This window comes from Lepus europaeus, chromosome 8, assembly GCF_033115175.1.
Source record: "Lepus europaeus isolate LE1 chromosome 8, mLepTim1.pri, whole genome shotgun sequence".
Taxonomy (NCBI): Eukaryota; Metazoa; Chordata; class Mammalia; order Lagomorpha; family Leporidae; genus Lepus; species Lepus europaeus.
This window is the reverse complement of record NC_084834.1, coordinates 62,545,965-62,559,868: the sequence shown is the minus strand read 5'-3', so window position 1 is coordinate 62,559,868 and position 13,904 is coordinate 62,545,965. Positions and strand designations below refer to the sequence as shown.

General features: G+C 36.6%; 1 protein-coding gene across 1 annotated transcript in view; it reads right to left on the bottom strand.

The window, feature by feature from the left end:
* The window catches only part of NDST4 (N-deacetylase and N-sulfotransferase 4), a 271,710-nt gene that overhangs the window by 40,416 nt on the left and 217,390 nt on the right, over positions 1-13,904 (bottom strand). The window contains exon 6 of the mRNA XM_062199113.1: positions 5,329-5,511. Within this exon, the coding sequence (XP_062055097.1) occupies positions 5,329-5,511 (183 nt within the window). The remainder of the gene's footprint in view (positions 1-5,328; positions 5,512-13,904) is intronic.

Below are 13,904 nucleotides of genomic sequence, written 5' to 3'. Positions count from 1 at the left end.
GTTCATGGCGTCAGTAATCTCCCTAGGCTCTAGTCATGAGTTGCCAGGGCTATGGGAGCCTTTAAAGTTCGCTGACTTTGATCTTATTCCGATAGGGTCATAGTCAAAGTGGAAGTTCTCTCCTCCCTTTGGAGAAAGGTACCTCCTTCTTTGATGGCCCCATTCTTTCCACTGGGATCTCACTCACAGAGATCTTTCATTTAGGTCTTTTTTTTTTCCATGATATCTTGGCTTTTCAATTGTGAGCTGAAATTGATCACTTGGACTAGTGAGATCGCATTGGTACATGCCACCTTGATGGGATTGTGTTGGAATCCCCTGGCACATTTCTAACTCCACCATTTGTGGCAAGTCCGATTGAGCATGTCCCAAATTGTACATATCCTCCCTCCCTTTCCCACTCTTAAATTTAACAGGGATCACTTTTCTGTTAAACTTTAAACACCTAAGAATAATTGTGTGTTAACTAGTCAACCACTAGTACCAGAACAACAACAACAACAACAAATTCATCTTTTAAAACCACTTCTCTTCTCTCCAGGGTCTGGAGCTAGTTGTTCCTTATTGCTAATCAAATCCAGATTACCCTGGAAGCTTTCAAAGCTTTCCCCATTGACTTGGCCATGCTCCTCTGGATTTCCACTTGCACCCCCACTCTTAGCTAACAAATGTGGTCTTTTCACTTTTTGTTTGTTTGTTTTTTTTTTTGTATACACACTTAGTTTTTGCTAACTCTATCTTAACATTTTAAAGTCAGGGGCTAAAGGCAATTTTGCTGAATTAGGTTTTAGGTTACAAATATGAATAAACATCATCTCACCCCTTGATGTTTGCATGAGTTGGAGTATGACAGGCACAAGTATCTGCATAATGTATAGTAAGTGAAATAAACAATTGCAGGTGCCAGCAAGAGGAAAAGATATGACAATTTTTTATTGTCATTTTCTTATAATAAAGAACTACTATGGTTTAAGTTTCATAAAGTAAAGGTCTTCCTTTTTATTATGTAGGAGCTAAATACATTCACTCAAAACACTCCGGCAGACTCTTCTAAAGTAAGAAATTATCCCTGAAATTTCATCCTTTATAGAGTTAAGGATAGAATTGATTTGTTTTTGTAAGTGTCAAGTCACCATCTTGGGCTGGAGTAGGAATAAGAAAAACCTGGGCTTTAGTCCTGACTTTTCTGTAATAAGGTAAAATGAGTTAGAATTGGGGCATTTCATTTCATTGTATGTCACCCATTTCCTCTATAAAATGAAATAGTTAGGCTGCATGCCTCTAACTCGTTATTCTGCTCTTACAATCCACAATTCTCTGTATCCACATTCATTCATTACTTCAACAGATACATCATAATAAAACTCTGGGTATTTATGCCACACGATCTGGTGATTTGTTTATGTCACCAACATCCAGATCTCACCATTCCTAAACTGGGGCTGAAAGCTTTGACAGCTGGAATCAACAAAGGCACTGGAGGTGGAAGGTGAACACTCTCTGATTTACTTTCCCACTTCTTTAACCCTTGGGACTCTGGTGCAGAAGGAGAGAAGCTGCAGCTCTTAGAGCATTCCCCTAGTCACACTCAGTGAGCAGGAATCCACAGCTCAGCTCGCTTGGCATGTTTGTAGATAGTGAGACTCCGGAGCCTTGAGTGAAGATTGAGACTGAGCTAACCTGACAGCTTGAGAGCTTAAAAGCATCGATTAGAGAATGCACAAGAATTTGACCTTCCAACTGCCTCCGTGCTGTGGTTTTCGTTCTGACAGTGGGAGGTTTATTTTTTTTAAGAGGAGATCTGATTCTTTCATGCTTTGTGTGATTATTCTACCAAAACAATAAAGGACATGAATTAATAAGTACCTGAGAGTATAATTTTAAGAGTCTTACACACGAGAGACTAGATTCACAAGGGGGCAGTTCAGAGATCGTATTCCAGGTGTGTTCTCAGCACACACTCCTGTACTGATCAGCTTTGGGAGAATCAACTTCCACTGAGAAAGGAGCATCAACGCCCTAAGCCCTACTTGTCCTGCTGCCTCTTGGCAGATATCCATCTTGCACTTCTTATTTAGGTGACAAGGCAGCTCACATATATGATAGTTAGTGCTAATGAACATGTACATAAGAAACCCAAATAAATTAAACAGATGCAAAGACTATCACTTTACACTTTTCAATTTGTGATAATAAAAAAGTGTGAATTGAAAATTTAAAAGAAAAATAACAGTTGACTCACACTTACAGGGACGATAATAAATAAAAAGTCAAACCCACAAATATGACAGGTATCTTAAATTTTTTTGACAATATGCAAAAACTAAAAGACACATACTATTTTTCTATCCTAACTCTATAGGGTGGTGATGAAAGGGTTGTAAAATGTTTATCAATTAATACTGGGTTAACTTATACATTTTTGGAGAACTAAATTTGAATTCTATAAAGGAAATGACTGACAATATCTAGAGAATTTTTGTTTGTTATAAATACGAATATGAAAGAAGAGATAACCACAAAGGAAGAGAATTCAGTAAATATGCACTTTATTGTTACTTCACCATTTGCAGTTTCTTGGACATTGCTGACAATCAGCAAAGATCATCCAATTTGTGCAACGAGTTCACTATTCTCAAAACCACATGCACCTAAAGAATTCTCTTGTGAACATAACTACTCCTCAGTTTGCAATTCCTTATTTTCCTTCTTAAATATATTTAGGAATACATGATACTTTGGTTAATGGAAAATGTTTACAACCTTATCTACTTTTTTAATCAAAGGAAATCATATAAATTATAGAATTCCCATGATAGTAAAGAGATTCTTTCAAGAAAAGGTATTTAGTGCTGAGTTATTTAAATACTCTCAGTATAGGCTACAGTATGATAACATATATGAAGATTCCTAAACTTATATAAATAATAATGATAATAAAGTTTGTGAAATCTATGTAATGTTCTCTGGTTAATTCTTTTACTTTCAACTATTTATTGAGTTCTTAGTTGTTGTGTTCTTTTCATAATCATTTGCTTTGACTTTTATTAAGAGCTTCCTGGGAATCACTATTGCTATTAAATTTAAAATGTAAGCAGTGTTTGCAAATATTTTACTTATTTATATATGTATTTCTTAGGTCTTCTAAAATGACATAATTCTTCAAATAATCATGATTTTTCATACTTCTGATTTTCATTTGTAACTCCATCAGCCAACAGAAAATTTTGTGTTTAATCAACAATAAATCAATATTTAAAGTCATGTTGACCAAATATATTACAGATGGCATATCTTCAGTTACATTCACTCTTCAAAAAAAGTAACAGTGTCAATGACATCCAGAAATATCAATAAATATAGTTCTTTATTTTAAAAAGCTCACACATACCAGGAAATGCAATTCATTGCTATTTCTTTATAATATTTTTCCTAAAGTAAAAAAAAGGAGTATATCTTGGATCCATTGACATTGTGTGTCAGCACTCTGAAATCTTTACTAATTTGTGGTTTTTGATTGCAGTACCATAAATTATAAATATCTTATATATAAATCAGTGCAAGAAAATAATTGATTTATTATCAATAATTTATCAACTTTATAAAGATGTGTGAGCTCTTTGGAGTTACCAACTTTTATGAAATAGAAGGCTTTTAGTATATGTATTGCCAAAGCAAGCACCGGGAGTCCTCCTGTGTAAAATTCAACACTCATTTGGTGTGACTTTATACAATCATAATGATTATGTTTCTATCCATTTATTTGTCTACATAACATATTTAAATATGTAATATGAATGGTCAAACAACTTATTGGATAGGCAAAATAATTAGACTCTGAAGTTTAAAGGAAACACAAATGGTGAGGCATTCCTGAATAAATGGTCAGAATAAGGTATGACTTACTGGAGCAGTTTCTTATAATACATTTATTTATTTTTTATTAATTTAAGGAGAACAGATTTCATGTATTTCATAGATGAAATTCTAAGAAAATGCTCATAAATTCTTCCCTCCCTCCTTTAATATCTTATCCTTTCTTCTCTTCTTTTGTCCCTTCAGTTTTTCTAATAACAAACTTTCAATTTACTTTATAATTACAGGTATTCTTAATACACCACTAACCATAATGTTCAAGAAGTGAAAAATAGAAAGATCACTCTTTCACTGGAGTATAGACTAGGGTTATAAACAATAATCAAATCACAAGATGTCAGTTTCATTCTTACACATTGTTTTTCTATTCTATATTACCTGCCACATATCCGAGAAAACATATGGTATTAGTCTTTTTGGGACTGGCTTATTTCACTAATAATAATGGTCTCCAGTTACATCACATGATGGTGAATAAGGTGACAGTCTTCCACTAGCTTTCAGAGAAAATGTTGTATCTTATTCTTCTTCCCATGCCGTAGAACAACTAACCTTGCTCTACATATAGCAGATGCGCAATAACCATATGCTGAAAGAGTTCCTTACTATGTAGACAGACTGGCATGTGCAGGATTTATAGACTATTGAAAAACAAATAGTCTCCAGGAGAGGGGGGATGGTAGGAAGTATGTTTCACAGTAATTTCTCAGTAGTAATGATGTTAGTTCTCTACCAACTGCTTAGCAGGGGATCATCTGATCTGTTCTCTGCAGCTAGCTTATTGATTGTGTGGGTCGATGTAATCTGATGCAAAAAGAACTAAGAAAGTGGGAGGAAGCATATTCCTAGATAACCGCTAAGAAGCGGAGAGGTTATATTTCATGCATCCAAGCTGAGTAGCCTCCCATGAAGTTAAATTATTATAAAAGCAATCTAAAACTGACAATTCTGTTTTATCAGTGTCTAATCATTAGTTAGATGTACAGAAATGTGAAGATATACTAAAGAGAGACTAAATCTCTATGGGAACAAAATAAAAATTGCTTTTCTTTTTTACATCCTCAGTATTGATATCAAAGTCTTAGAAGAGAGTGGCTCAAGATTTCCATCTCCCTAGATATCCGATGCTTAACCATTTGGTTTCTAGTTTTTCCTCACACTATATGCAAGTCAACATGGTTAGCTTGGAAAAGAAGACAATAAAACAACACCCGCACTGCAAAATTCCCAAACCAACCAATCAACCAATTTAACACCCATCCTCCAAATGCAAACACTTTATCTATAAAACAGACAAAAACATTGTTGAAAAAAAGAATGAAACTATTGAATAAAAGAGCACTTTGTCTTAAATGCAAATTTAACATATTCAATAGAGTACCTAAGACAAACGAGACACTCAAGATTGCCAATTTCTTGCCCTCCACCCCAGGAGACAATGTTAAATGTTACCTGCCAGAGAGGGTCTTTTTGCTCAGGGAAGAGTTCAAAGTACTTGTGGGCCAGTTGCACTGGAGGAAGAGTTTGCAGTCTCAGGTTGGTCCAGCTGTGCACGAAATTGGCCAAGTTCACAAAGGTATATAATCCTAGGCGATCGTTCCCATAGTTCGATAAGTGGGTCATGAAAATGCTGATCTGAAAGATAAATAGGAATGGCAACAGGATCATTCACTTAAGCTCAAAAGTGGCAGTACAAGCTCCATATGGCGCCTCATCTAAAAATGGAATTTATGGGAATTATAGCTATCTTTTTTGTAAGAAGCTCTCATTTTAAATTATATCAATATCACAGTTAGATTATAGTTTTGACCTAATTGGGGAATTATTGATGCAAAGCTTAACATAAGAATTCATCATTTTCTACTGGAAAAATTTTTTGTACTTATTCCTCCATTTCATATGATTTTCAAAGGTAAGTCTTAGAAATCCATTTTACTTCTTACCTTACAGATTTGTAAGAGTCATAATGCAACCCAAGTATTGTAGTAAGTTAAAAATTGAAATTGGCATTTCTTCATAGCTAACCAACAGTTTAGCATTATCTTACCTACCAGTTTTTTTTTTTTTTCATATGATGGAACCAATACCATCAAACCCCCAAGTTTAATAAATTCTAGAGTAGTGAAGAATCAAGATTAGATCAGTTCTAACTGTTCCAGGTGTTTTCTGGCATAGATATGTATACAAATTGAAATGAAATCAGACTTGAGAAAACTTGTTTCCTTGTGATATAATGAAGAATTCTTACTGTAGTTATGAAACTGTTAAATTCTACACAGAAACTTATTTCATATAGGCCAAAACTCTTCTATACATATAAATCACTTTACTATTTTTGATACATCAACATAACTCTCAAAATATTACAATTGCTAAGTTTTGTTCCTTTGTGGATAAGAGACTAACAAAAGGTGAAGTCTAGATGGACTTTGAAAGAACAATTTAAAAATTGAACATATTTATAGATATAATCTAATATCTGGTCTGTCTAATATTACAGAAAGAATTTAAAAAATACTAAGAAAAAAAGATAGTCATATTTCTGGTCTAAATTGCAAAGATTATTTATGCAAATCACAAAAATACTTATTCTCAACCAATCTGGAAAACATCATACTTAGTGAAATAAGCCAGTCCCAAAGGGATAAATATCACATGTTCTCCCCAATCTGTGATACCTATAATAGAGCACCTAAAAGGCCATCTGTAGAAGTGAAATTGATACTTTGAGAAGCAATGACTTGAACAGTGCTTGTCTTTAATGTTGAGGAAAAGTTGTTTTTTTTTTTTTTTTTTTTTTTTTTTTGTATTATTTGATGGCTGGTGCCGCAGCTCACTAGGCTAATCCTCTGCCTGCAGCACTGGCACCCCAGGTTCTAGTCCCAGCTGCTTCTCTTCCAGTCCAGCTCTCTGCTGTGGCCTGGTGCAGCGCACCATCTGTGGTGGCCATTTTGGAGGTGAACCAACGGAAAAAGGAAGACCTTTCTCTCTGTCTCTCTCACTGTCTAACTCTGCCAGTCAAAAAAAATTATTTGTTGAACTCTTTACTTAACATAAACATATGTGTATAAATTCAATTGAAAATAGATCTTAGGGGCTGGCGCCATGGCTCACTTGGTTAATCCTCTGCCTGCAGCGCTGGCATCCCACATGGGTGCCAGTTCTAGTCCTGGTTGCTGTTTTTCTAGTCCAGCTCTCTGCTGTGGCCTGGTATTGCAGTGGAGGATGGTCGAAGTGCTTGGGCCCCTGCACCCACATGGGAGACCAGGAGGAAGCACCTGGCTCCCGGCTTCAGATCAGCACAGCTCCGGCCATAGTGGTTGTTTGGGATGTGAACCAATGGAAGGAAGACCTTTCTCTCTGTCTCTCTCTCTCTCTCTCACTGTCTAACTCATCTGTCAAATGAATAAAAAAAGAAAATAGATCTCAGTAAAAAATAGGAGTGGGAATAAGAGAGGAAGGAGGAAGAGGCATTGGGAGTATGGGTGGGAGAGTGGGCACAAAGGGAAGAATCACCAAGTTCCTGAAGTTGTAATTATGAAGTGTATGAAGTTTGTATCTGTAAAACTCTATAGTAGTTCTGCATACATTCCCACAGAATTACTTCTAAGGGTACAGTTTAAAAACTTGCCATGGGACCCCAAGTCCCCTTCAGCTGGGTAATAAAAATACATCTTAAGTGTTAAAGTGATCATATGGATAAGATTAAGGGTCTGGTAATAATAATAGATAGAATTAAAAAGGAGTGAATGCTCCAGCATGGGAAGCAGTCCTCACAACAGAGTCATAGAATGACAATTGCATTAAATAGCACTCTGACCTAAGAATCAGCCCTTAAGGCATTCTGTTCTGGCTGAAAAGCCCAGGAGAGCATTTCAGTTATGGAAGGCTGAGACACTGAGGCAAAAGTGTCCTTCATGAAGGATCTCGGTGAGACCCCAGTGGAATGAAGAGGTCATCAAAGAAGAAGGTATTTTTCTCTGAAGGGAGAGAGAACTTTATTTGCTTATGGTCTTGTCTAAGTACTGATGGAGTTTGTGGATTCAAAAGGCTTCCATAGCCTAGAAAGCTCATGTCAAGAGCCTCAGGTGATCTCCCATCCCACTGACATCATACATAAGAGTGTTATTGCTAAATTAACAAAAAGAGTCATGGTGTACTAACTTCCCATTCAAGACCTTTGTGTTCAAAAAGCTGTATTATAACTATGTCTAAGTTCTCCCAAAAGATATACCATTCTTGGGTGCTTTGTTAAAGTTAATTAAGTTTCTAAAAAAAAAAAAGAAAGAAAGAAAAGAAGTGAAATTAACTTCAAGATGCAATGACTTTGAATAGCCCTTGTCTCAACTGTTAAAAGACAGTCTTTTCTTTGCTTGTTTGTTTTGTTTTGTTTTTACCATGTAAATTGTTGAACCCTTGATTTAGTATAGAGTTAGTCTTCTATGTATAAAGTTAATAGAAAATGGATCTTAGTGGAGAATGGGACTGAGAATGGGAGAGGGAAGAGGAGGAGGGGTGGGAGAGTGGGTGGGAGGGTAGGTATGGTGGGAAAAATCACTGTATTTTAAAGTTGTACTTACGAAAATGCATGAATTTTGTATTCCTTAAATGAAAGTTTTCTTTGGTGTAGGGAAATATTTTATTTACATCATTAGGAAAGTAAGATTAACATGTTTTATAAAGTATATGAAGTATAGCCACTGTAATTGAACAAAAAGTAATATAGAAGAAAAGTGTCTTAGGGCTAATGTTGTATATGGATTCTCACAGACTCTTTTCTAAGGAACTATATTTCTTGATGATTTCAGGGACTTGGGAATAAAAACGAATTTGCAGGAATCATTCCAACGTCATTTTCATTGCAACCTAGTTAGAATAGTAGCCATGTACTCAATGTTATATTGCAGACATTTTGTTGCTGATATATAGTAAGTCACTGGATAACTGTAAATGCTCAGAGAAAAGGCTTTTAATTTAAAAATATGAAAGCATTGCTTGCACCAGTATTTTAAAAACAATATGCCAAGGACTTACAAGTCAGAGAACTGGGCTCATTATTTGAATGTCCTTTTTACTTTGGAAAAGACATCATATTTATTCATGTCATGCCAGATTATGGAAAAGGAGTCTCTGAGGAAAACCTATTACAATTATCAGACTCAATCATCACCATGGTTGGAGATAGAACGAAAAATTTGAGAAATTGGACCATTGACCCTAACATCCATAAATTACATAAAATCAAACTGAAAACTATATAGTACTTACTATGAACCAAACAGCATTCTAATTAGACCCTCTTACCAATAATATATTGAAACTGTTCCCTTTTACAGATAAAGAAATTGTACCCCAGTGCCGGTAAGTAGCTTGTCGAAATCTTACATCTAGTCAGTGACAGAGCAGGAATTTAAGTATAGGCAGTCACGCAATAGTGAACCTGAAACCTTTACCCAAACATACATACTTACATACATACATACATATATATGTATGTATATCGATATACATATATAGATATAAAACCTGACATAATTATTTTTCCTTTTGCCTTTTTCGAGAGGAAGAATGTATTTCTCTAGTAAACTGTACAAACAAGGTAAGAAATATCTTAGCAATTAAAGTTTTTTAAAAAATTTGAATGACAAGAAAATAAATAACCTTTGGAATTAAAAACTTTTATGACTGCATTATAATACTTGAAAGAACATTACTATCAGGATAAAAATTTATCATTGAAGGCAAAAATTACTCCTATCATATTTCATGTTTTCTTTCAGAAAAGACAAAGACTAGTTTAAAAATACTCTATCTGAAGTTTTTTAGGTAGAAACTTAAATGAAATCCCCCAGATGTTAGTTGGCATAATGCTCTTACTTGAGATTCATATGGAATCATTTGAATAAGCTCAGGGTAGGTATGTCAGTGGCTCTTCCATTGGCCAATCTCTCATGCTAAGTCTCTTTCATCTCAAGTAGGAAGTGCCCTCTTGGAAGGACTTAATTACAGAATTTCTGAAACATAACATGGTGTCAGTAGTTGATCACCACATAATCACAATTGTTACCATGATAACTTACTTATAATCACCACAAAATAACATGCATTTGGTCTCAATAAGTGTGCATTTATCTCATGTCACTACTGTAATTAAGAAATGAGGCAGTGGAAGTAGTTGTGCTTCAGGATAATTATAGTTTCCCAGGACAGAAATGATTATGAAAAACCAGGCTGCAAGTTGAGCGCCTAAAGAAATACGATAATGCCCTAGAAATCTATCACCTGCCCTCTAGCGTTGTTATTTTAAGACAGAATTTTAAGGCACCTGTGAGTGCCTAAAGCCTGAGAAAATTATAAATAAAAATCTACTTTGAGAGAATTGTAAAGACTATTTTTATATCTCAGGCAGATGCACATTATCATTTCATTAGAGTATTATCATAATGGTGTTAAAAGACAAGTTCTAAGTCATTTTTCCAGAATTTCCTTAGGAGAATAAGCTTTGTTTTATGAAGGAAGTATAAACCTTAATGCAGGGCAAATAGAAAAAAAATCTACCATTGGAAGAAAACTGAGCCTGGAAATGTATGGTTCTAAGCTGAGGTGTGCTGTTGCATTTAAATTTCTCTTTGTTGGAAATAAAAGCAAGCACCCTGGTCACAACGATTGCAATCATTGTTGTATGGGGCAGCATGTGCACATGCCTTACTGGTTAGAAACAAATTAGTGCTGGTGTATGGTCAATTGACTGCACTTTAAGAAAAAGCAATTCTGCAAGCACAGCTTAACTGTGCATATCTGGCTTTCTAAAAGCACCTATTGTGCAGACAGAGCATTTTAGTTTTAGTATTTCTGGGCAAATGGCATGCTTAAAAAAAGAAACAAAAAACCTATTTTGGCAAGTGCAGGGAAAGTAAGATGTGTTAAGAATGAATGCGTTATAAGGCTTAAGTAAGGGAAATCAAAAGATATGCAGGATGAGATAGTAGCAAATAATTATTTTTTCATAGGCAAAATATATTGCGGCTATGTTTTCCATGACAGTGTATGTTCCATTGCTTGCCCTTCCTTTTATTTATTTGTTTGTTTGGTCCTTTATTAATATACTAAGAGTACTTTTGCTCTGTACTATTCAGAGTATCATCTGAAGAAAGTATGACTATCTGAATGCAAAATATTTAGATATGCAACTCACTGTACATTGAAATATTGCAGCTCAGAGATATGCATTGATTCAGATAAGCAGAGCTTTATCTTTTCCATGAGAAAGACAGGCAAGGACATTTTACTTAATGAATGAGCTAAAGAATAATGTATCAAGTGCTAGTATCAGTAGGCCAACTGCAAGAAGCCTTGCAGATGTGTCTCCCAAGTCTGGGTGCTGTTGCGGCTGTTATCCAGCCCAGCCTGAGCCATTTTTACTTGTTTTTGGCTCATCTACTTATGTTCTGTCCTCAACTCCATTATAATGTCATAAAAACACGAATTTTTTCCCTTTTATCCATAAAAAATATAAAAGCGAGTTTTTAGCTAATCTCATAGTCAAAAATTGTTCATAAGAACATGAATGATAATTCATTAACCTGGTCAGCAGACACAATAAGAATACACCAAATTTAGGATGATATTACCTAGACTAAATCCACTTAGTGATACATCTAAAGGTTCCAGAGACAAGGAGGTTTTAAAAACAGTAATTTATAAATGTTAATAATAGGGAGTTGGGTAAATGTAACTGAACTCTATGGATAACCCTTAACTGTGGGTAAAAGCACTGTCATAATGACAAATGGGAGAGTAGTAAATAAATGTGGACCAGTGGCTATGTGCCTCAAGACTTTAATTGCAAATTATATAATTAATATCTTTTGATAACATCTTATTTTGACCTCTCATATGAAATTGCTAATAAATAAAATATAGAAAGAATGGAAGGAAAAAAACAATGAAGAAAATTATAACTAAAGGTCTTATTTTATGTAAAAAATGAAGTATTAATTATCTAGGTTGTTTAAAATATTTTTGTTATCAATGCTAGAACAATTTCCTTGCTTTTCCTGATTGTTGAATAAACACAATGGCATTATAAATGGAAATGCATGTCCATAGCCATAATATTTCATACAGTATCTTAAATTGTAAGTTAAAAATGTTTACAGCATACAGTTTTTTTAAAAAAGATTTCCTTATTTATATGAAAGAATTACACAGAGAGAGGAGAGGCAGAAAGAGAGAGGTCTTCCACTGCTGGTTCACTTCTCAGTTGGCGCAGCAGCTGGAGCTGTACAGATCCAAAGCCAGGAGCCAGGAGCTTCTTCTGGGTCTCCCACATGGATGCAGGGGCCCAAGGACTTGTGCCACCTTCCACTGCCTTCCCAGGCTATAGCAGAGAGCTGGATCAGAAGTGGAGCAGCCGGGACTTGAATCAGCACCCATATGGGATGCCAGTACTGCAGGTGGCAGCTTTTACCTGCTATGCCACACTGCCAGCCCCAGCATACAGTTTTTTTTTTTTTTCCCCCACAGGCAGAGTGGACAGTGAGAGAGACAGAGAGACAGAGAGAAAGGTCTTCCTTTGCCGTTGGTTCACCCTCCAATGGCCGCCGCAGTAGGCACTCTGTTGCCGGCGCACCACACTGATCTGATGGCAGGAGCCAGGTGCTTCTCCTGGTCTCCCATGGGGTGCAGAGCCCAAACACTTGGGCCATCCTCCACTGCACTCCCTGGCCACAGCAGAGAGCTGGCCTGGAAGAGGGGCAACCGGGACAGGATCGGTGCCCCGACCGGGACTAGAACCCGGTGTGCCGGCGCCGCAAGGCGGAGGATTAGCCTGTTGAGCCACGGCGCCGGCAGCATACAGTTTTAAAGTACACATTATATAATTGGATATTTGGTTCTGTGTTTTTAGTGACTTTAACTATAAAATCATTTAGAGTAATCAGACACATGGTTTACATTTAAAAAAATATGACATACTGAAAGAATTGATAGCAGTGTGCATTAAGGAGGAACTCATTAAGCTGCCACTTGGGACACCCACATCCCATTATCAGTGTGCCAATTCTAGTCACAGCTAATCTGCACGTCTGTTCCTGCTTCCTGCTAATGTACCTGCAAGGCAGTCAATAATGGCCCAAGCACCTGAGTTCCTGCTACCTTCCTGGAAGACTGGATGGAGTTCTTAACACCTGACTTTGGCCTGTCCCAGCCCTGGTTGTTGCACATATGTGGGAAATGAAAAAGTAGATGAAAGATCTGTCTCTATCTCTTTCTGTTACTCTGCCTTTCAAGTAAATAAATGTTTCTTTACTAAAATTTTTCAAAAGGAATAAAAGAGGTATGTCATTATTTATTTATTTATTTGAAAGTCAGAGTTACACAGAGATAGAAGGAGAGGCAGAGAGAGGGAGAGAGGTCTTCCATCCAATGGTTCACTGTTCAGTTGGCCGCAACCACCGGAGCTGTGCAGATCTGAAACCAGGAGCCAGGAGCTTCTTCTGGGTTTCCCACGCAGGAGCAGGAGCCCAAGGACTTGGGCCATCTTCTACTGCCTTCCTAGGTCCTAGCAGAGAGCTGGAGAGGAAGTGGAGCAGCCGGCTCTTGAACCTACACCCATATGGGATTCTGGCACCGCAGGAGGCGGCTTAAACTGCTATGCCACAATGCTGGCCCCAAAAGAGGTATGTCATTTTAAGACAACTTTCTCTGTGGTCATGCACAATATTTTTTATTGTAAATAATAGAGGCCAGTTTTGTGGCAAAGTGTGTTAAACTGCTGCCTCCAATGCCACCATCCCATACAAGTACCAGTTTGAGAACTTGCTGTGCAGGTCTCTGCTAATGCACCTGGGAAAGAAACAGAAGGTGGTCCATGTTCTTGGGCCCAGCTGCCCATGAGGGAACACTGAATGGTGTTCTGGGCTCCTGGCTTCCGAATGATCCAACCCTGGCCATTGTGTTTATTTGGAAAGTTAACCAGAGGACAGAGTATCTCTCTCTCTCTCTCTCTCTCTCTCTGTCTCTCTCTC